Genomic DNA, 25,805 nt, shown 5'->3' with positions numbered 1-25,805 from the left:
ACTAAAATCGCTTTTTTTCACACCAATAAGGTCTAAATCAGTGATTCCCAAAGTGGTCCAGGTGGACCCCCAGGGGTCCACGGGAGACTTGCTGGGGGTCTACGTAGGCGTGAACAAAAAATGGGGGTCCATAAGATGTTAATGGGGGTCCACGAAAATTTATCTGCTTTTGATAGTAAAGAGCAAAAATGTAAGCATAGTTTTTATAAGGGCCTACCTACATTGTTTTAAGTACCTATCTAAGCAGATAATATTTTAATAAGGCAAGCGACTGTTACTTGTCCAAACTTGCGTATTCGATATTACGTACAATTTCGTGTACAGACTTGCAAAGCGCTATCCGCCCGACAATGCGTAATGCTTGTTCAGACATGAACTTGATCACCACTATAAATACTTGATGCCAAAGGCAAACGCATTCATTTGTTTCCGGAATTTCGAAAAAAAGGCGGAATTTGGAAAAAAAGTTGTGAGAAAATTTATATCTGTGTTTGCTAGTGCCGGAGAAAAGTAAGTAACCTACCTTTTTTTGTTATAGTACTTAAGTATTTTGTTTACGTGTACTAGTCGGTTGATCACAACGGCCTGTATAGATAGGTAACTTAGTAACTTACAGATATTTTAATTGTCCTCTTTCGATTTGAAGACAAACACAGCACGTTTTATTCAATTGTTTTTTCACGAGAGAAACACTGCCAACAATCTAAAAAGGCCGAATAAGCAATATTGCAGAGCAATTAATTTTGTAATTTTTCTTGCAAATAACTACTAATTTTATAAAACAGTAATTTCATAATCATTTTAAATTGGTTTTGAAGTAACCATTTTATCAAAACTATTCCTTTTCGGAAAGAGCGAGCGGTGCGCGGGCGACGGGAAAAGGCGGGGCTTGGACTTCGATGCCAGTTTGTCACGTTTTAACAATGAAGCCGCAGACAAAAAAAATACGCAAATACACGGAGCGCGTGAACTCATTGATTTAATAAAATGTTAGTTATCGTTTTTATGGACAATTTTGGGATTTCGACTTTTATTTTTTCCTACACAAATATGATCAGTATTCAATACTGAGTACACCAATTTTATTTATACTATTAAAATTAGTGGTAAATTATGTACTTTAAAATTGATACCGTTTTGTGAAAACGTCTGTATTTGTCTCAGCGGTTTATTAGTTGGTCCCTTTACAAGCCGTAATTCTATTTCCGCGTGCTGACAAAGGCTGCGGTGTGATACCTATATTCAGAAAAAACTTGGTTACTAAAACATTTTTTTTACAGGTAAGGTAACTGACACGAAACATGGCTACAGCAAAGAAAAAATGTCGACAATATAGTATCGATTATTTGAAATATGGTTTTGTTCCATCAGAGGCAGACAAACAATTGCCCATGTGCCTATTATGCAAACAAAGTTTTGAGCAATGACTCTATGAAACCATCAAAGCTCGAAGATCATCTAAAAAGGTGTCATACTGATAAAATAGGTAAAGATTTAAAATATTTTCAAACATTGAAAGAAAAATATGGAAAGAGACCCACCATGCACAGTATGTTCGCTTCAACATCTCAAAGTAACGATGATGGCTTGCGGGCATCTTACAATATCTCATTACTTATAGCAAAATCTGGAAAACCGCACACTATCGGAGAACAATTAATTTTACCCGCTGTTGAAGAGGTTTTAAAACTGTTTTGCACAAATCTCCATTTGACGTACTAAAAAGAATTCCATTAAGTAACAATACTGTACAAAGACGCATTGATGAAATGAGCTCTGATATCGAAAGCTTTTTTGTGCAATCATCTGCAAAAACTCATTTTTCTATACAACTGGACGAGTCAACGTTACCCAGTAATGAAGCATTACTATTGGCATATGTCCGATTTATTGTTGAGGAAGAAATTCACGAAGAATTGCTATTTGCCAGAACTTTGGAGACTGACACTAAAGGCGAATCAATATTTAATGTCCTGAGTAATTTTTTTACGGAAAAATCGATCCCATTCGCAATCGATCCCATACATACTGAAGTACGCTGGTTGTCGAAAGGTGCATGCTTAACGAGATTTTACTCTGTTTTCGATTCCATATTAGAGTTCTTAGAAAGTAGAGATCCAGATTTAAAAGAAAACTTGATCAAATTCAAAGCAGACATTGCGTATTTGACAGATTTGTTTAAAAAATTTAATGATATTAACTTGCAGTTACAAGGGGACAGCCTGAATTTAATAAAAACAAAGGGGATAATTTCGGCTTTTCTTGGGAAATTGAAATTTATGAAGCAAAACATTAGTCGGCGCGAATTCTCTCAATTTCCAAACTTGTCGCAGGTAGAATGTATTGATGAGGATATCCATACCTACAGTCAACATTTAAGTGCTCTGCATGATGACTTCAAAACCAGGTTTGAAGATATACTGACGATGGATATACCACCATGGATCATAAATCCATTTGATGAAACGGAAGTGGCCAATGTTGTATTACAAGAGGAGCTGCTCGAGCTAAGCACTAATGAGGAGCTGAAGGTGAAATTTAGAAAAGGCTACCCAACATTTTGGCTGCAAGCAGAAATACCCGAAAAATATCCTGGACTGTGGGAAATCGCAAGGAAATTTTTAATAGCTTTTCCCTCGTCATACCTTGTCGAAAGGAGTTTTAGTGCCGTTACAAACCTCTTAACAAAAAAAGGAGCAAATTAAACATCACAGAGCGGGGGGATTTGCGGTTATTGCTCACAAAAATAAAGCCAAACATTGATCGTTTGCTGACACTCCATCAGATACATCCTTCCCATTAATTAAAATTATGACCTGAACCTATATTACCTTAATATTTTTCTTGTAATTCTATTCTTTTAATAAATAAAGTGATATAAAATGTACCATTTTTCGTTTTTATTTTACATATCGGAATATAGGGACAGAACTCAGAAGTGACACAATTTTTATTTTTTGGCGACTTTAAGAATGTGGTAGAAATGTAGCAGCAGGGGGTCCACCGAAACCAGTAAAATTTTGAAAGTGGTCCACGAGAAAAATAAGTTTGGGAACTACTGGTCTAAATTGTCCAATAACTGATGAATTTTTTTTGGTATAAAAAAAGCTTCGTTACCTCGTTACATAAAATAGCTTCGTTACATTTTACCATAACTTCTTTCCGAATAAGATTTTCAGCATATATGCGGGAGTAAAAATACCACTTACAACAAAAGAACGCGCGCCAAAAATACCCGCGAAACTGAACAAATGGCAGCAAACGAATTCGTTCACGAACGCCGAAAACATCGAATGAATTCGGTCGAATGGCTTCGGCCACATGCGTTCGCCAGATGTGTACGCGCCTTTAGAAAAAATTGTCCGATTTAAATGGAATTTGGTGTGTCAATAGACTGGACTAAGGCTAACTTGACCGTGCACGACACGTGTTACGGTGGTAGTTAGTTTTGACGTAAGAAAGAAAAGTTGATGTCTTCCGATCGCGACCAAATTTGGTAGGCCGATTGAAACCAAACTCAGCACGTGGATAGAGGAATAGAGGCTTCAGACGGACACACGAATAGACAGACAGATGGACAGACGGAAGGAAATGAGAAGTTCCACTTCAAATATGCCCACAGGGCACACACAATTTTTTTTCTTTATCTTTATTTTTGCATTTCGATTAAGTGATAAAAACACTTTAGTATTCGGTCCTTTTGTATTTTGCATCTCATATATCAAAAATGTTCATTTTTGTATGCAATATAATATAGTTTTATTTTGACAATAGTTCCTAACAGCACAGAATATCTAGCTACGCAACAGAAAAATACTCGAAATGAAAGAGCTAAAATTGCACAAATAAAATACTAGATGGCGCGACAATATCATAATCAGAATGAAATTGGAAATTTTGAACTTTCGGTTTTAGATCGACGGCACGTCGACGCCCTTGAAGCTCGTCTAAATATGCACAGTTGCTAGATTCAAAAAGACTTTAATTGGCATCCCATTCTTTTTCTGGTGTATAATAGTTTCTTTCTATTCTTCTTTTCTTGTCACACACTTATGTTAATTATTCGTTTGGCTTTTAAAATAGTTTTAAGTATATTATTACAAAACATATACTCAAAAAATACATTTTTAATATACACTAATTAAGTTATATATTTATATATAATATTATTATATCAAGTGGTACTATATTATAGTACCACTTGATATGGTTCATGGTATCATAATATTACAATGTCATCAAAAATACGAAATTATATGTCAAATATGAGCTCAATCGAACGTCAGGAAGTGGTATCATAATATGGTACGATAGAAGGTACCACTTTATATGCATCATCGTTCTATCATATTACAATGTCACCGAAGATATAGTAGTATACCAAGTTTAAGCCCAATCGAACGCAATGTACGTAATATGGTACTATATTATGGTACCACTTGATATGCTTCATGGTACCATAATATTGCAATATCATCAAAAATACGCAAGTATATATTAAATACGAGCCCAATCGAACGTCAGGAAGTGGTATCATAATGTAGTACTATAGAAGGTACCACTTTATATGTTCCATGGTACCATAATATTACAATATGTTACTAAAGATAAGTAGAATACCAAGTTTAAGCTCAATCGAACGCCATGTATCGTAATATGGTACTATATTATCGTATACTATTTCCCATATAAAATGACAGCGATCTTCATTTCATAGCCATCGCTAACGCCGTTTTTCCCCGATCATACGATATAAAGTATGAACACAATTGAACGTCAGAAAGTGGTATCATAATAGTAGAACAATACTTATTATATTGTCGCCGAATTACAATCAAAATTCAGGATTCAATTACAAAACGTTTGAAAAAAGAGCACTGATCTATTTTAATATGTTTAAATGATGTAGCAAATTGAAGGTAGACTTTATCAGGAAGTACAAAATTCACAAGCACAAAATTCTTTTAAATTTCGTTTGTAGAAAACTATTTTCTTTTAAATTTATCGCCCTCTATTATGTAGTAGCGAAACTACCGCATCTGATTTGGAGACAGGCTTTAAAAGCCTATCTCCTTTTGATACCTACAATTTTATACATGTAACGAGGCTTCTGTTGCGTAGCTAGATATTCTGTGCTAACAGCGGAACTTACGTTGGGAAAAATAATAGGTAACTGAAACATTAAGAAGAAAAACAATAAAAATCAATAAAATCATGCAAATATTTTACCGAGCACGACTGCACTGTTCTCCAAGCTCGGCTTACTATCGAACTTGGTGAACAGTTGATCTTTCTCATAAAAAATTAGGCAATGCCAAATGATGCACCCGCCAATAAATATTCGACTAATCTGAAAGTAGCCAATGTACAGGGCGGGGCGTGTTTTGCAGGAATATACTTATAGTAGCAGTAGATGTAATTTATGTCATTCGGCCGCCATTAGCTTTTACAGTATTCTTTTCGAAAGCCTTGAAAAATCCTAAACATCTCACTCATACTGTAAAAATTGTGATTTACCGTGCTTATAACGTAAATATCTTTTAAGTTTAAATGAATTATTTTTTTTAGAACTGGATGAAATCGAAGAACAACTTGAAGAAACACCTATCGCTATGGAAATAAAACGAAAAATATCCAGGCAAAGGTCTCATCTTTCCGAATGTTCCGACACTATACAAAATAGCCTTAGTAGTTTATCGATGTCACGAGAAAGCTTAAGGCTTCGTAGAAGTTCGTCGAAAAAACGGCACAGCGACACTTCAAAGCTGTCATTTCACAAATTCAATCAAACCGAGAAAGGCAAATTAATCGAAATCGAAAATGCGGAAACAGGCAACGTCAAAATGGCCGTGTACAAATATTACCTATCGGCAGTTAGTCCAATATTGATTACGTTCACCGTATTGTGTTACTGTGGATTTCAAGGGTTTGGAATTGCTTCCAATACTTGGCTGGGATTCTGGGCTGAAGACACCGATGTGATGGTCGATGGAAAAGTCAATACGGGATTGAGAAACATGTATCTGGGAATTTACGGGGCACTCGGAATAATACAAGGTATAAATGAAAATATTGAGAAGAGATTAATTTTTTTTTCTATAGCAACTGTTAAAATTGCCTTATATCCCTAGATCATATATCTATTTGGGATTTATTCTTGGTTTTAGGCCAGTAATTTAAAACATAATAATTAAAAGTTGTTTTTATTTTTTACGTATGTTTCGACCATTTTTAGGTCTTCTTCAGAAAATTATAATTATTATCTAGAAACACAATTCTGAATTCTGAAAAGAAAATGTCACCCTGAATAGAATGACATTTCATATGTCATATGTCAACTTTTGACATTTTCGCATATGGTTTATTTGAAATTGTAACATGCGGTTGATAACGACAACTTGGCTCGAAATACCAAGTGTGTGGTACCAAATTATTCGTAAAAAATGCTTTTTCCAAATATGCTAATGATCCACCCTCGTTCCATTTGAAAAAAATTGAGATATGATTAAAAATTCGATTTGGGCATATTTTAACCGGCCAGGGCAAAACACTAAAAACATTAGACGATCAAATCTATTTTTCCAAGGCTCCTTGATTAAAAATTAGTGTTTTTAACACAGCCATGCCACTTTAGATTGAAATTTAAAATTCGTTTTGTTTTTTAGCGAAAATGTCAAAAGTTGACATGTGATATGTCATTCTATTCAGAGTATCATTTTTTATCGAATAAAGTACAAACATACCGAGGGTGCCATTTAAAAATCAAAGTTGTAGTCATTTCCGGTGAAACAGAAAGTGACTGAAAACAATTGAAATTGTTAAAAAATAACGAGTCACAACGGCCAGTTCGGGTTCTTTTTCACTTAATTTTTACTACTTGAAGTACTTCTAATATCTGCCGTCGAGCGCTGCGGTTGGAATATTTAAAATCATTTGAAATGCACCAAGCTTATAGGTACATATATTTTTAGGAATTTGCATATTAGTAGCAGATACAGTATTCGCCAAAGGTACCACCAATGCTGCCACCAAACTACATGGAAAATTGGTGAATGCTGTTATGCATTTGCCGATGCAGTTCTTTGACATAACACCCTGTGGAAGAATATTAGCTAGATTTTCTAGCGACGTTGTTGGCGTAGATCAAAGACTACCAAGCAATTTCAATAATTTTTTCGGGCACACTGTAAAGGTAAATATAACTCAAATTATGTGATAACAACGATAAAACATACATATATCACTAGTATGTTACATGTTACCTGAATTGTATCCACCGGCAGCTATTTTCTTATAGACTATTTTCTTGTGGTACCTACTGTCATAATTTTAGCATATATGTACACCTACTTTAAATAATATGATTTACATACAATGATTTTTTTATATTATACAAAAGGTCCACACACTTCGAGACATAGGAAAAATCAAGTCCATTTAGCGTGTGACGCAATTTTCACACCTTAAAATTTAGTTTTGACATTAATGTATGGCCAATTGCACCGCATTGCATATTTAAGGTCTTCTTAGCTTAAGTCGAGTTATAACTGTGACTTTTTCTTTAAAAACGTAATTACTATGAAACTAAGAGGATAAAGAATGTCCCTATTCATTTATTTATGTTTTTTATAGCAACTGCAGCGGCTATGAAAAAAGCTGTGTGGTTTTCATAGAAAATAAGGGCACCTGTAATTCATTTGAGAATGTTATAAATCGCTAAAAGAGGTTTCAAATCTCTTGGATTTCTATTAATATTAAATAAATTTTATTAAAAATTGAACTAAAATTGTTAGTATCATTAAAAACAATTCAAATTCAAAAATTGTATCAGTCAAATTCCCTCATTTAAGGTGAACATTAAAGTAAATATAAATACAGCTCATTCTAAGCTCTATTTATCTTTAATAACAATTTAAATCATTGGTGCAATTGGGCCTTAATGCCATTTCGAATGAATAATAGTATTAATAATGTATATTATAATAATAATACATTTTATATCATAGTGTGTATTAAAACTACTAATACACTTATAAATTGGTATTATATTAACAACTTTTGTTTTTTTTAATCCAAAAAAAATAAAAGTAACAAATTTCTCAATCAAAATATTTGTGGTCCTGAAAAGGACCTTTGTTTTCCCATGTTCGTCAAGGTAGGTAATGGGTAAACCGGTAAAAAACAGGATAATAAAATTTAAAAAATTACAAAAATTGTTCAAAAATGCCTCCCTCTTGCATTAAACAATAACCCAAATGATCATAAAATCCTCTCTCCTCACATTGGATAACAGATCAGGGGTGACAGTGTCAAAGGCATTAAATATTTTCTGCCTTAACTGCTCCAAATTTTGAATTTCTTCATGGCATTAAATTTTAGATTTTATGTACCCCCATAAAAAGAAATCATTCACCGAGAGGTCAGGTGAAATTAAATGTCATTCTAAACAAAACTGTCATTTTTGAAAACTTGTCAAAATTTGGACACACGCTAAATGGACTTGATTTTCCTATGTTTCGAAGTCTGTGGACTTTTCTGTATAATATAGGTACATGAATTTGTCAAAGTTATTCTAGGTATTCGATTTTATGTTTTTTTTAAGTAAGGAGGCGTTTGCCATATTGCCATGTATAGTTAATAATTATGCTAATAATGGGGGAGCCCAAGCAGAGATTTTATATTTACTCAAACGGGGATTTTTTTTGTAAGGGGGTGGTTTAAAATCTTTTATAGACGAATAGTGATCATTCCCATCACCATCTCGACACCATCACAAGACGATCATAGAAATATCCCCTAGACAGAGTAAACGGATTGATACCCACTAAAAACAGTCCACCTCCGAGGAACCAGCTATTATTCCTGCTGATATTGGAGAGACTCAAGCGGGGAGAAACCTTGCACCCTGTTATATACCCCCACGATACATTAAACTTTTATACAGTGTTGTACAGGATGGGTCAAATTCGACGCTTTTAAAAGGAAACACCCTTTTCTATAGGAGATAGGTGAAAACTAATATCGGTGTCTGGAGCTCAATTTTTATCAAAAACATGATGGTGAAAACCGCACATCGATATCTGTTACCGTTTATGAGTTTTTCAAAAATGTGCATTTTTAACAAATCACTGTAACTTTTTTGCTATGGAAAATTTTGTATTTTTATGAAAACATTTCCAAATCACCTTTTTACGTAGAATTTAATGGTTTAAGTATAATTTTTTCAAAATTAATAATTTAAGAGTTATTAACAGAAAATTTTATTTTTTATTCGGGGCACCATGTATATTTTTAATTAAATGAAAAGAACTTAATTAAAATTAAGTATAATTAATATAAATTAACTATAATTAAAATTACCTTGCAAATATATAGCACACTTCATATTTTCTTATACTTCTCTTAGAAATACAGAATTTTTAAAAGCTCGCCACTTTTAACTAGTAAGCTGATGACCATATTGATGATCTGTCTCTAATGGAACTCGAAAACATATTTTTTCAGCAAGACGACGCACCGCCTCCGAACGCTGCAGTTATCAGCAACTTTTTGCAGCCAATTTCGAGAATAATTGAATAGCCAATATCCCAGCCGTTGGTCATCGATGCCGCCGAGCTTAGTGCCGATAGAATTTTACCTTTGCGGAAGAATAAAGTTTTTTTTTTTTTAATTGACCGTATAATCTAAACAAAAAAACGCTGGAGAAAGTAGTTGACAACCATATTGGAGAAAATCATCTAAAGGTTAAACCACTACATGATAGTCAGCGTGCATATAGAACGGGCAGATCCACAGAAACTGCTCTGTTCCAATTAACGGAGCTAATACAGACAAGTCTGGATAGCAAAGAAACAGCAATTTGTGCCTTCTTGGATATTGCGGGGGCGTTTGACAATATACCACATAAGGTGGTCAGGCGATCTCTAGAAACAAGAGGGGTGAACAGAACTATTATTCGCTGGTTTTGGGAAATGCTATCAACACGAACAGCAGAGGCTCAGATGGGCACCAAAACTGTAGCTGTTAAAACAACGCAAGGAACTCCACAAGGTGGAGTAACCTTCCCTTTGCTGTGGAGCTTGGTGGTGGATGAACTGCTAGATGAATTAACTCTTGCGGGAATACACTGCATTGGGTATACAGATGACATAGTCATGATCGCTCGGGGGAAACATGAAGGCACCTTGTGTGATATTATCCAAAGAGGACTCCGTATCACTGAGAGATGGTGTAGGACTGTCGGGCTGAGTATCAACTCAGACAAAACCGCGATAGTGCCATTCACTAGAAGGCGAAGTCTGAAAAACTTGAAAAGAATCCAACTAGATGGAAAGGAAATACTGCCAACACAGGAAGTTAAATACCTGGGAATAACCCTGGACAGTAAACTCCTGTGGAACAGGCATATTAAGAACACTACCAGCAAAGCCATAAAGGCTCTCATGATATGCAGAAGACTGGCCGGAAATAGATGGGGCTGCTCCCCTAACATTTTGCGCTGGATGTATACCATGATAGTAAGACCCATGATTACTTATGGAGCAGTTGCCTGGTACACAAAACTAGAGCAACGGACGGCAAGGCTAAACCTATGCAAAGTCCAGAGACTAGCATGTGTTTGCATCACAGGAGCCATGAGAACCTGTCCAACAGCAGCAATGGAGGTCATTCTAGATCTAACACCACTGCACATTGTCATTGGTAGATATGCCAATGCGACAATGATTAGAATGGTCACTAACGTAATTAGTACTGGGAGAATTGTCAGATCAGGGTCTTGGAACACCCTCAAAAAGGAAATACCACTCCTGCAACTCCCAGTGGACGATATGCCAAGAACGTACAACTTTGACAAACATGTCAATGTAGTATTGAGCAATAAGAAGGATTGGAAGAGCGAAACGCTTGCCCAGCAGTTAAAAGACCATACCATAACTTGGTATACTGATGCTTCCAAAACCAATACGGGAACAGGGATCGGAGTGTTTGGGCCGAGAGCTAATTACTCCGAACCAATGGGCACTTACCCTAGTATCCTACAGGCAGAAATCTACGCTATCGAGAGAAGCGTACAACTTATCTTAGATAGGAACTATCGGAAACAAGAAATAGCCATCTTGTCTGATAGTCAAGCAGCGTTAAAGGCGATCAACTCAGTATCAATCAATTCGAAATTGGTCAAAGAATGCATAGAGAAGCTGAATAAATTAGGCAAAGAAAACAAAGTCCTCCTGCACTGGGTGCCTGCTCACCAAGGGATAGAAGGCAATGAAAAAGCAAATAATCTAGCTAGGAAAGGAGCGAACACTCCACTAACTGGACCAGAACCGTTCTGCTTTCCAAGGTGGTAACCAAATCTCATGTCTCTCTCAAAACACCCCGTAACTCCGAAACGATGACAGATATCGGTAATAAACGGTAAAGAGTGGAACAGCGTTCCCATAGCGCAACTCAGAATAACAATTTTGAAACCAATTAGCAGGACCATGGCAGGACGTACGTCTTTATTGCTATCTTTCTTTATTATGTGTGCTTTATATGAAAAAGAAAGAGATAGGTATACAACGCATCGTAAGACATTATCGCCCATTCTGGCTGGCGGAAAATTTAAATTAGCCATTATTAGTAGTATTCTTTCACTCTGAAACTGAAAATTTTCACTTAAACTGATTTACTCCCTATACCACGTAAAGGGAACAAAAATCATGGTGTAGGGAATAAATCAGTTTAAGTGAAAATTTGCAGTTTCTTTCAGAACGAAAGAATACTACTGTTATAAGGAAAATTATAAAAAAAGCAAAAATTGTACTATTTTATAAACATATTTATTTATACATAAAAATAAATAAAATTTTTATAATATAATAACAAAAAATAACAGTGTTTATACCACCCACCTACCAATTTTAAATGCAGAGGAACTGACTGTTGCAGGAAACGATCGGCCAATTTTTTTAAAGGACATTAAAAATCTCATTTTCGAAAAAACTGCCTAATTGCAATAACAAAGTGAATATCCCAGCAAAGAAGACTTTACGAGAATCATGATCCTGAACCATTTTCAAGTCCTAAAACAAAAGTAAAATAGGTATATTAATAAAGTTTCTGGTTACTATAAACCAGCTATAAACTACCTACCCAAAAAATGAAAAAAATTAATTGTATTAATTTGTTATGTTAAGAGAAGTTCGAAATATTTTTGACACTACTACTTCTACTTTTTTCTTAATAAGATAATAAATATAACTACTTTTTTTTATTTTACCGGGTGTCTTTAACATATATATCAGAGAAAGGGGGCACCAATACATATAGAAAATAGATGATACTGGCTCCTGCAGCAAATAAAATAACAAATAGTATAACCTAAAATTATAAGTAACAAAATATACCTATATGGAACAAAGAAATTTGTTCCCTATCCATATTCATAAGTCAATAAAATGGAGAGTTTAGAAAAAAGGTAAATCACCAAAAGAAAAATTAACAAACATGACGAATTGTCATGATCTCTCTTTCCTTGTCTAAGGTCATGATGTTGTCATCTTGGTTATCATGATGACGAAAACGAAAGGCGATCGTTCTAATTTCTATTTAGAAATTACGTTTTATATGGCTGCTTCTTTCTCTCTTGTTATATTAGAATGAGATAGTGGGCCCAATAGACGCAATGCGCAGATCAACATAAATAGAACGAAATTTTGCGTTCTGAGTTGCGCTACGGGAACGTTGTCCCTCTCTTTGCCATTTAATTTGCCAGTCTCTTTTTATTTGTTTGTCTGTGGTTTTGATGCTAGAAACGTCAAAAGTTAATGTCTGATTGCGATCAAATTTGGTGGGTAAGTTATGTGAGCGACGGTGCACATGGTCCCACCTTGTAAAGTTGGATACGACGTTTCGTTTAAATCTTCATCAGGGTGGGAATAAGGTTTGATATTTAAGAAAATTGTAGGTCGATTCCTACATAACTGGGGACGAGCTACGTTTAGAACCGATGCCTCTACGAATTCTTCAGGATTTTTCTTAATTGTGGTTTTATTGGAACCTTTGAATATCAAAAATCTTAGGTCCACCGCGATGGGCCTCAAATATGGTCGACTTAAATTCCGGTTTATCAGTGCCGTTCTAATTTTATCTAAAAAATGTAAAACTATGATGTAGGGTAGACGTGGGGTAGACTCAATAATATGTTGCTTTATTTTACGTTGTAAATAAATGTTGGTAGTTTTTTAAATTGTTACAAAAATATATAATTCTAATAAAAATAGATAAGTTATAATAATTATTTATTAACACAAACATCCGATACGCTATTGAGGCATGTAAATCAAATTGACGTATTTAAATTCTTTGAAATCTAATCTTTGACAAGTAGTAAATAAAAGCAAAAATGCAAGAAAAAATATATAATTAGTTAATTTAAGTGAATTTCATTAATGATCGGTTTAATACACGTATGTATATTATATAGTCACTTACTAGCGAAAAGTTGTTCCATTATTTCACTCGATTTTTGCCGAGATCTACCGCACGCTACACAACCAACTATTTTAGAGTCTTTTTCGATAAATCGCGATAGTGTCACTGTTAATTTAAGTTCTGCCACAATTTCCATCTAGATTTACTACCTTTATACAACTCTCAGTTGTAGAATAAATAATAAATAATATAAAATAAGCTCCGTAAAGACTGACAAATCTACAAAATTTCAAATCAAATTCAAATGTGTCAAATGAATCGTCAAACAGAACTGTCAAGGATCCCCATCCTAGAGTCCTTTTTCATGCCTTTTTCCGCCCACCATGCATGAATACATGGATATCGTTATGCTCCTTCCTTAGTCTTCTTATTCAAAGATTGGAACCAAACTCGGCACGTGAATAGACGGGCCCGAATGAAGTCCTCAGACCGACAAATGGACAGACGGTCATTTTAATACGAATTTTGTGAAAGTGAATCAAATTATTATTCATTTTTGATTGATTACTTTTTCAACATTTCAAACGACACGTTTTCAAACATGTCCTTCAAATCCTTCAATTTAATAGCTGTTATTAAGAAGTTTCACTTCAAATATGCGCACATAGTGTGCACACAATTTTTTTTATTTCTAGCATGGATTTTTCACAATCCATTTATTAGGTCCCCTCGACACTTGAGTAAATCTCCATTTAGCATCTTGGGCTCACCTATTATATACTTTAATAATAAATTTAATGTTTTTTTAGGTATTAGGATCAATCGCTATAATTTGTTACACAACTCCAATATTCACAGCAGTACTAGTTCCTATAGGAGTTATATATGTCTTTATAGAAAGGTATTTTGTTGCTACATCTAGACAAATTAAACGATTAGAATCGGTAACCAGGTCTCCAGTATATTCTCATTTTGGAGAGACTCTCTCTGGCACTACCGTTATCAGAGCGTACCGCAGTGAAGATAGATTCATAGAGGAATCAGATCATCGTGTTGATAACAGTCAAAGATGTCTATTTCTTACCGTCTATGGGTATAGATGGTTGGGGATACGCTTGGAAACGATTGGAAATATTATTATTTTAACGTCAGCAATATTTTCCATTTTAAGCAAGGATATCAATCCTGCCATGGTCGGTTTGTCTGTCAGTTATGCACTACAGGTAAGTTGTACCGAATGATCAAACAAAAAAAAACGTCAAAAAAGGCTGCTAGGAAATGAAAATTAACACTAATTATAGAAAGATTAGAAAAGAATAGAACGTTTCCAGACACAAATCGACCGAAAAAATATTTCTTCTCGAATTTTAAACTACACTTTTTAAAAATCATTTTTACTCAATATAACCCATACAGCACATCAAATCACATTTACGATGTGTTTACATTATTAGATGTAGGCACAGGGTGGCACAATTCTCCCGATGTAAATATGATACGTTTACACATTGTAGTTCAACACGTATGCACAAAGGTTAAACGTCCGCCTCACACAATGTAGCCACAGTATAGCATTTACGTATACACAAAGTAAGGGATACACAGTGTGTCATAGGATACACAGTGCTTGTGTATTACGTTTAAACTCTGTTTACACTACTGCGTGTATACGTATGTATTTTGCTTCGTATATACATCTTGTGCTAGATAAAACTACTTCTTATGAACGAATTTAGGAAATAATACAAGTTTTGATGCCTAACTTTTCGTTCTTTTTAAGAAATATTTATTCAATAATACCAATCATATCTTTTTAGAACGAAAATTAGGAAGGCAAAACTTTGTATTTTCCAAAAGTATCTCGATCGTAAGTTCAAGAGAAGTAGCCTTAAAATTGTTCCATTTTTTTCCATAAAATGGATTAAGTGGTTAAAAATAAAATTCTTATATTTCTTTATATCATGGAACGCAATAGCGCAAATAACACGATAATAATAATTATTTACACTGCAGAAACCAGAAGTAAGAAAACACTATAAAAGAACAGAATTTGTATCAAAATGTATTAAAAATATAAGTACCTAGTATAACAACATACTAAAATGGTAAACACTGGTATATCGCCACGATTTGGTGGACCTCGTTTAGTCATTTTTTTCTCTTCTTTTCCCTCCAAGCAGTTGGTTTGTTAGCATACTCATTCATCGAGATTAACAATCTCAGATTGACAATCTCACCCTTAAATTTTATATGAAACTGATTATTGAATTTTAAACATACCTGTATATTGATCCATCAATAACTTATCGAATATCAGTGTAAGAAGTTCTTTGATGTGTTTAAATCTTTCTTTCTCTGGTCCATTTAGATTTTTATTATTTCCAAATTAAAAAAAAATTATATTGCAGAGCTCAGCTAACCTCTTTATCATTATACGAGAATATTTGGAGTTTTCATTCATTGGAGTCAAAATTTGGTAAATTGGGTATCGAGTAAGGGAAGAGTCGCTGCTATAATATTAATAATACTCTTAGAAAGGTGTAACAAGGTAATTAAAAACTTGTGCTTACCTTAAAATCTCTTTTAAACTACACACAAACAGAACATTTATATAGAGCTTCCGAATGATAAAACAATAATGGCGGCTAACACATACCACTCCTAGAAAGGAGAAATGAGAGAGAACACATAAGATACACTTGGTCGGTGTATCTCCGCTGAGGCTGTCCGCGCGTGCGCACACCTTCATTTCATGCTAGAATGTAGATATAACAGTACACAATTACAAAGTGTCTATATAGAAATTTATATTATGTGTATACGTCACATTTTTACAAGGTGTGTACTATAGGCACAACTATGATACGAAGTATCACAAATACATATGACATATACATTGTATGTCTCATATACCGACGTCAGATTTCATCATTTTAATAATTATTTGTTACATTACAAAAAACTCTTAAGAATCTTGAGTGCATACGGTATACAACTAGTAAACACTGTATCACACAATTCTATCAATAGAAACCTGCGTGTATCTCATATGTATATGCTAGAACTAGATGAACACTTAGGTTCACTTTAACATATTTGGTTTCTCATGTGTCTCCCTTGTAAAAACGTAATTTCATTTGGACGTGCTGTATGGGAAAGAACTCAAATGCTAATCCTAATTCATTTTTTTTAGATAACTAATAACTTGAATATGTTGATTCGAACAGTGGCCGAGGTTGAATCAAATATTGTGAGCGTCGAACGTATCAAGGAATACACCGAGAAGACACAGGAAAAACCTTGGGAAATATCAGAGAGGAAACCGAACCAGTTGTGGCCAGACACTGGAAACGTGCAGTTCAAAGACTATTGCGTCAGGTATCGAGCTGGTCTCGATCTAGTGTTGAAAGGAATAAGTTTCAATGTACAAGGCGGCGAAAAAATTGGAATTGTTGGAAGGACCGGAGCTGGCAAAAGTAGCTTAACGTTATCATTATTCAGGTAAGTAATTAATGAAGATTTTGGAAAAGACGTCCCTGAAAGCGGTGTATTAGGTACCAAATAATCGAAAAGAAAATCGTCGTCAAGTTGGCTTGGAAAGTACGAGCCATGGGATTAACCAGGGCGACATGAAATATGAAGCAATTGCATTTGCTGTGTCTCACCATGTTATTTTGTCTTGCGAAGTAATACTGGCCTCGTGCAGACTATGACCTATGGCTCTATTAATTTGGTCCATCCAATGGTTCGGAGATGTCACTCTAGGACGTTTCCCGTTTACTTTTCCTTCCACAATTAGTTTTCGTAGTACATTGTTTTTTTTCTGGATATATGGCCAAGGTATCTTAAATAAGATTGGTTTATAGATATTCAGTGTTGATTCTACAGGGTTGTTCACCACATACGACACGGAGTATTGTAGCTAAACGATGAGATTTTTACAAATTGTAAGTTTGGGGTCCGTTGAAGGACTATTAGAGCTACAATTTAAAAATATTTTTACAAGATACAGAGTGTCCCAAATAAATAAAAAATATCAAAGTTGTATTTTTTTAAATGGAACACCATATATATTATTACATTTTTAATTTCCACGATTAAAATAAAGGTAAATTTGATTAAGGTTTATTATACTTAAACCTTACCGTTTTTGAAATATTTTCAATTTTGTGAAATTGCAGTAAAAATTTTAAAGCTTCATTTCTCCAAGGGTATCAATGTTTTTAATACTAAATATTTAATGAAGTTTATTTATTGATCAGTTATTGTGTTGCAATAATAAAAATAATACTACCTTATACAGAGTGTCTAAAAATTTATTTTAAATAATTATTAGCTTCAAACGGCAATAACTTCTTTAATTTAAATGGAATGCCCTATATATTTTAGGAGAATCAGCTGCACAATTAAATTGTCTATCAAATTGTATTATACCATTTTTTACATATCCCTTCAAGTTTTCGTAGAAAATGCATTTTCTCATAATTTAGACCTCATTTATCAATATATCCATGGAATATTGACATTTTAGATTGTTTTTAAAGCAACAAATGTACAAAATGTACAGACTAGTAATATTATCGTTTTTAGCAAAACGATAATATTACTAGCCCATTTGTATGCAAAAAGAAAACTATTTAAATCTTTATAAAAGAGTATACCATTAATTAAATATAACACCATTATTTCTGCCCATATACTAATTAATGACATACTTAATTGTGTTCGTTAATAAATTATTATAAATAAATGTGGATTTTTGAGTCAGAAATCAATATAATAATAAGTTATCAAATTGAAGTCTTTGTTGTTATAAATTAGCATTTATTAAAAAATGAAATATCATTTTTAAGGTGTTACTTTTTATCACACTGTCTAATGCCCATACAAAATTCAGTTTTTTAGTATTTGGAGCAATTATTATTAATCAACGCAAACAGTCAGTTAATGTAGCTTGAATACTGGAATCATATTAATTGGTCCTCTTTAACAAATATTTAAACAGTTTTTTTTTTATTTTTTTAATGAAATAAACGAATTATATCGACAATATTAGTATCTGTACTCTTTAAAAATTTGGTACATCTTTAAAAATAATCTAAAATGTCAATAGTCCATGGGTATATTGATAAATAAGTTCTAAATTACAAGAAAATGCATTTTCTACGGAAACTTAAAAAGATAGGTAAAAAATGGTATAATATAAATTGATAGACAATTAAATTGTGCATCTGATTCTCGTAAAATATACAGGGTGTTCCATTTAAATTAAACAAGTTATTGCCGTTTGAAGCTAATAATTACTTAAAATAAATTTTTAGACACTCTGTATAAGGTTCACAATAACTGATCAGTAAATAAACTTCAGTAAATATTTAGTATTAAAAACTTTGATACCCTTGGAGAAATGAAGCCTTAAAATTTTTACTGCAATTTCACAAAATTGAAAATATTTCAAAAACGGTAAGGTTTACGTATAATAAATCTTAATCAAATTTACCTTTTTATTTTAATCGTAGAAACTAAAAATGTAATAATATACGGGCTGTTCCATTTAAAAAAATACAACTTTGATATTTTTTACTTATTTGGGACACTCTGTATCTTGTAAAATTATTTTTAAATTGTACCTCTAATAGTCCTTCATCGAACCCAAAACTTACAATTTGTAAAAATCTCATCGTTTAGCTACAATACTCCGTGTCGTATGTGGTGAACAACCCTGTATATTAAGGTTTGTTGCTATGCGAAACGGCTGAATTTTTTCATATTTTATTAATTTTGGTCTCTTTTAATTTCTGCATTATATATGATCTTTTGTTTCAGTTGAAAGAGCGGAGGTATATGAATTGATTTTCAACTTCGAAAATTTTATTTCATTTTAATCCATATTTCTCGCTGACCACCTTCAACTTGTGCATAATGGATTTTAATTCATCCGCGGAGGATGCGTGTGTAACTGTATAATCTGCGTACTTTAAATTAACCACCTAATCTTCCAAAACTTCCCTCATTATAGATTAGCCACATATTTATGTTATATGTATTGAAGAGTAAAGTTTGATTTTCATGCATCCGTTATACGTTGATACGATGGTCCGACGGTGCTCTGATTGGTCATAGCGTTTTCGCGCCACTTTCATCCGTAAATATTTTAGTTCAACCCGTCAACGGACCCGTTCATACGATAACGGACGTTTTGACACTTTTTTGACAAATTTAATCTAACCTTAATAAATATATAAATAAAATAGCAAAATCGTTATGGATAAACGGAGGCATGAAAATGCAATAAATTTAAAAACTGCGTTATTTTCTAACCAATCAAAGTCTTTAAATTCTACCAATAAGATTAATATCGTATCAACGTATCGCCGGACAACGGATGCATGAAAATCAAGCTTAACACTAAAATATTTTATTTTTATACTGGATGCACGTTTCGCTAGCCATATTAGCATCATCAGCAGATGACTAAATCTGACAGATTAAGACACAGCTTTAAGAGAGCGTCTTTTCTGTGTATACGTAGGTAATTTTAATAGCCATAACACATCCTGGGGATACGCCAGTAAAAATAATGATGGGAAATGGTAAGCGAGTGGACAGAGCGCAATAATCTCAATAATCTCTATCTTCTCTCTATCGATTCTATCTTTAAAATCGTACTAAGTACGAGGGTGGTTCATTAGTATATTTCGAAAAAGCATCTTTTTACGAATAATTTGGTACCACATACTTGGTGTTTCGAGTCAAATTTTCGTTATGAATCTCATGTTGCAATTTAAAATAAACCATATTGGAAAATGTCAAAAGTTGACATATGATATGCCATTCTATTCGGACTGTCATTTTCTATCGAATAAAGCAACTAAACACCGATGGTACCATTTAAAAATCAAAAGTTGTAGTCATTTTTGGTGAAACAGGAAGTGAGAGAAAACAATTAAATACGTCAATCAATCCTAATTTATGTCATATATTAATATACCAAATCTCGATTTTTTATCTGAAAAAATAAAAAAGTTATAGGGGTGAGCCACTTTTGAGACGCACCCGGTATTCTCGGAGTTTATAAAAAATCTGGGAATATTGGCAAATCCAAGGCAAACCATGGACCGCATTCTCAAACGAATGCTCAATTAGAGCATTCCATGGAAGTCTCCAGGAGCTACATTCAGCCTCTCCATCAGCAATCGACTGGATAAATGGCCTAGATATATGTTTAATGTTCGTCATAACCTTTTATTCCGACAACGTTTGCATAATACAAATTTGTGTCCGGTATGTCCTCTATATAAGTTTTTTTTTCTTGAGGAGGAATTATTTTCTTATTGATTATTTATTTAAAAAATTATTCGTCGTAGACTTAAAATTAATACAAAAAAAGTTCAGAGAAATCTTTATCTGGCGTTAAAACTCCTAAACCTATTTTTTGCGTTGTAAATAAAACTCTCAATCCCTATACCTATACTGAATATGCGTAACGTACCAATTCCCCCCGAGTTTTCGTCTTTCATCAGATTTATTCTACCATGTCGCCTGATCGCTTTTTTTAACTGCTCATCGGTATATTCGATCTAATTGATTAAACGGATTTGCATCTGGCGTAGTGGAATTATAAAACATCGGATACTTAATATCTGAACCGCCGGGTGAACGTGGTATTTTTACAGACATTTCAGAGGAAAGTTGTATACAGGGTGTTTCAAAAAACATGTACCATCTCTCGTGGGGTGATTTCTCACGTAAAAATAAGATTTATTTTTCATATCAATATGGGTTCGATTCTCCTCGAAGTCTTCATTTTTTTTCGATTTATTATAATTTTCTTTGAAGTTCTTTTAATGATTCGAATGAAATTTGGAGGGGAAAAGTGGAAGGTAAAACTATTAGTGCTACATGATTTAATGCTAAAAATGTGTCGATCGATTCACCAGGGACGTGCATATGGGTTATTTCTGGAAAATTTTTCTAAAAAAAATATGTGCGCCACGGACTTTTTTTCCTCTTAGTAGCAATTATGTAGGGAATTTAATTCCGATTAAAATGTGTATCTTGGTATTTTGTCCATTTCTATCTACTAGATGAGATAATCGCAATTTTATTAATCACAATTTTAAAATTTAAATTATTTACTTAATGTAAATTATTGTGGCATATATATTTTTTAGAGAAAAATCCCAGTGATCATAGTAACTTTTACCCCTCAATAGCAACTTTCACCCTCCAAATTTCATTAGAATCGCTTTTACGCTTGGAAGAAAATTATAAATCGAAAAAAGATAAAGTCTTTAACCTCCTGTAGCTACAAAACAAAGGAGAATCGGACCTATGTTAATATGAAAAATAAATGTTAATTTTACGAGGGGAATCTCTCCACCAGATATATGGCAGATGTTTTTTGAAACACCCTGTATACTTAACTTTAAGTATTCAAATGGAAACATTTTTTTTAGAATTATTGAAGCTGCGGAGGGAAAAATTATCATAGACGGCATTAATATATCTGAAATAGGGCTTCACGATTTGAGATCGAAGTTAACAATTATCCCTCAAGACTCTATCCTATTTTCTGGATCGTTAAGATTGAATTTGGATCCGTTCGATATGTACAGCGATGCAGAAGTTTGGAAGGCTCTTGAGTTGGCGCATCTGAAAGATTTTATTAATGGTAAGGAGATCTTTGTATAAGATCGTTGATTGAAAGAATTGGGAAGATACGCAACCTAATGGGCGAATTCGTGAAAAGGCTGACTTGATTTCCCCTTACGTCCCAAGTGATGTACGGTGGAGCCTCTACTCGTTCTGCAGCCAACGCATTAACACTCATTTTCTTTATTTCGGCTAGCGTGGGCATACCGAAAACGGCGTGGAACTGAAAGCGACAGTGTTGCCATATTAAAATACGTAATATCTGTATTACGTTTGACGAAAATATCTTTGGTTAAAAGACCCGCGTTTATGTATTGAAAATTTATTCGTGTTAAACATGGGAAAACAACTAAAATAAAAATTCTTTTATAGGTCCTGGATATTTTGTATCATCGAAAAAAGTCGTTTAGTTGGCTTGTAAATGACGACTATTGACATTTACCATAATATTTCTTCATTTATTCATTTCCAAGCCAACTCTGACGCCGTTATTTATTTAATCATATAATATTATAATTGTTTAATGATAGAAAGTCCGTATTATTAACGTACTGTACCGAAAATACGCAAATCTACGGATTAATCAGTATCAGTAGTTCTGGCAACACTGTCTCCGGCAACCATTCACTCTGTCGACTGAAAGCAGAACTACGGTAGAGTATTCTTTATCCGCTGCACTGTAGACGACTATCAGCGCGCGGCGGCGCAGAGCTAAACTAAATCTCGGACAGGCTGACGCATGACGGTAACGCCAGCTACCCAAGTAGCATCTATCTGACTTCGAACTAAATCTGATCTGAAGCGCCATCAGACTTTGTGCAAATTTAGGTCGGATGCTGGTGATATGACCGGTGACGTCGCTTTCCTATTAAAAGCGACGTCGTTGGATCCGAGTCGGTAAATCCAACGATCTGTCGGCGTACAAAATAACAACGTACCATTTTTATTAATTTCCCAACCTCGTTCCCACGTTGGCTTGCACGACGTACATATACTTGAACTAGCCCGACGTCTACCCGTTGCCCGAATAGGATACGTCTCACTGATAATCCCTAAAGTAACGTCCAATTATATTTGGTGTATTTGATGTTCATATTTATAACCTAATTTACGTATCTCTATTTACGTCCGTAAATACTACCCATTAAGTAGCATTTGCGACCTAATGTACATCATGAACATAACCTAATAAAAAGTTTTTGTAAACAAACTTAATTTTTTTATTATGCCTAAAAAACACTAAAAAGGCATTTAGACATTCATCTACATTTTACAGAAAGAGGTCGAGGCTTTTGCAAAATAATAATAGTAGTAGTGATGTCTTGCCTCCACCCATAAATGCTTTTTATCCGGAAGAGGTTGCATTACACTTTTTGCTTTATTTAGGTACTTTTTAATCAGACATTTTTTATAAATGCTTTTTATCCGGAAGAGGTTGCATTACACTGGTGCTTCTTAATTTCATTTTTAGCTTAGGAAACCAGCAGACCCCATCCTCCTCCCACATGTGAGGTTAGGCTTAAAAAGTGGCTGCCCATTTTTTTTAAGGAGAAAACAAAACTAAAATATAGTTGCACAAATCCACAAATCACTGATACGCAAAGTGAGGTTACGTGGCGTACGTTGGAATTATATACGTCATAATACGATTGCCGGTCGTCCGGTTTGATGACTTCGGTCGTGTGAGACTAATGTTGGAGACCCGGTTGGAATTGGTATATTGGTAGTTCATATTAAGTCGGACACAGAAATCCGCCATTCTTAACAAGTATCCGATTGTCAGCCATTTAAAATCGTTTTTTGTTTTTAAAATTTATATTCACATTTCGATTTATTTCTAGTAGAATAATATTGATAAGGTTGAGTTTGGGGGGAACCACAGTACAGTTTTATGATTAAACCAGCTAGAAAATTAAAAAAAAATATTTTGCGAGTTATTTTTTTATTGATATTTTTATTTCATAAATCTACCTAATTTTGAAGGCGCTCGTTGTTTTCCGGAGTATTTTAATCAGATATATAAAAAAAGTGACTTCCGTTGACAAAACTGATGTCTGGACTAATGATTCAGAATTATTATAATATGAAATTAGATAGGCACTTATAGTTATATTCGAGGAGTGATTATGAATCCATTTGTAATTAGGTAGTTTGGTTAGGTTTTTATGTATTCTTGGTAGCGAATATGAAACCAAACGTAACGTAAGTGCTTAGCGACGAATTTTAAGTAACTAAAATCCAACGTAATATGACGTTGGTAATTGGTAGAACTACATTCCCTATTAGGTCAGATACCGACGTCGAGGCGACCCGAATCTGTATTCCCCATTTAGGTGCAAATAAGGGTCGTCAAGCGGTCGAACCGACGCGACGTTGGTACCCGATGTCGGGTTTATTGAACGCGACGTATACCCGACGTTAGATAACGTCCAAATGCTACTTTGGTAATTCTCGGACAGGTTTTGTGCCACGAAATCGCCCATAAGGTTGCGCATCTTCTTATTTCTTCAATCAACAATAATATATTAATTTTTAGCTTACATCTTTTCATCTGTGTTTTAGGTTTACCTTCTGGATTGTACCATAAAGTTTCCGAGGGCGGCGAAAACTTATCCGCAGGTCAACGCCAACTGCTTTGTCTAGCTAGAGCACTTTTGAGGAAAACCAAAATACTAATTCTGGACGAAGCTACAGCAGCTGTTGACTTAGAAACCGACGATCTTATACAGAAAACCATCCGTACAGAGTTCGCCGATTGTACTGTGATCACTATAGCGCACAGACTGAACACTATCGTAGATTCCAACCGCGTGTTGGTGCTAGATAAAGGCAAAATTGCAGAATTTGAGGCTCCGCAAATTTTGCTACAAAATAAAGAATCGATTTTCTACGGTATGTGCAAAGATGCTGGATTGGTTATCTAGCCTACAGACAGAAAAGTAGTGTTAGTGATAAGTGATGCTTCAAGACAGTTTCGAGATTGAGATTTTAACTCGATATGGTATTATAAACAATAAATGATAATAATAATTTACTTTTGTATACCGTTAGTTTCTTTCATTATATTTTTTGCATTGTTAAGATCTACTGTGTATTTATTTCACTATTTTCCATGAATGCTGACCAGACTTTTTTTTAATAATTTTTAATAATGTTTTGTTCTTTAATTTGAACGCTTAAAGGTGATAACAGATTCGGTTTTTAACTGGAATAATAAATTATAATGCAAGTTAGACCTTCCGAAGATATCAAAATAGTTACCTTTTTATTTTTTTGTTTAGAATTTCCGCAAAATATACTTTCTAACACTTTTAGAATAATTATATACTCATTTTTTCGTTTACTTGTCATTTGAACCCGTGTATTTGTATGTATTCGATATTAGCGGTATTCTCCGGCGGTGGCAGCACCGGCGGAGAATGCACCTGCTACAAGCCTATAGGACATGATGGTCTGGTATAAAGCATAGACCACTTTTAATTTTTTCTCCCAAGAAGCATTTTTTGTTTTATAAGTGTGTTAGGAAACTTCCCAACACCATATTATACAACCTAAACGCATCTAGAATGGTTGTCGTGAGTTATTGGTAACCATTATATAACACTTATATGCCCTAAACGGTGCCTTTTATAACTGTTCCTGTGGTAATCCTTAACACTCAAGGTGTGCAACCAAAGTCCTGAAAACTTTCTCAACACCTTTATATATCCTATCGAGTTACCGCTATAAAA

At 34.0% G+C, this 25,805-nt stretch overlaps 1 protein-coding gene across 3 annotated transcripts in view; it reads left to right on the top strand.

The window, feature by feature from the left end:
- LOC115886905 (multidrug resistance-associated protein 1-like) overlaps positions 1-25,155 on the top strand; it is a 67,111-nt gene extending 41,956 nt beyond the window's left edge. For all 3 annotated transcript variants that reach the window (XM_030906228.1, XM_030906229.1, XM_030906230.1), the window contains exons 13-18: positions 5,569-6,057; positions 6,972-7,192; positions 14,229-14,642; positions 16,613-16,920; positions 21,879-22,093; positions 24,637-25,155. In XM_030906228.1, coding sequence (XP_030762088.1) covers positions 5,569-6,057; positions 6,972-7,192; positions 14,229-14,642; positions 16,613-16,920; positions 21,879-22,093; positions 24,637-24,998 — 2,009 coding nt within the window. In that variant the 3' untranslated portion in view covers positions 24,999-25,155. The remainder of the gene's footprint in view (positions 1-5,568; positions 6,058-6,971; positions 7,193-14,228; positions 14,643-16,612; positions 16,921-21,878; positions 22,094-24,636) is intronic.
- The last annotated feature ends 650 nt before the right edge of the window (positions 25,156-25,805 follow it).

Source organism: Sitophilus oryzae, unplaced genomic scaffold (assembly GCF_002938485.1).
Source record: "Sitophilus oryzae breed Bouriz unplaced genomic scaffold, Soryzae_2.0 scaffold_535_pilon_pilon, whole genome shotgun sequence".
In the NCBI taxonomy this organism is placed as follows: domain Eukaryota; kingdom Metazoa; phylum Arthropoda; class Insecta; order Coleoptera; family Curculionidae; genus Sitophilus; species Sitophilus oryzae.
Note: the sequence above shows the minus strand (reverse complement) of the source record. Positions and strands in the feature narration are given on the sequence as shown.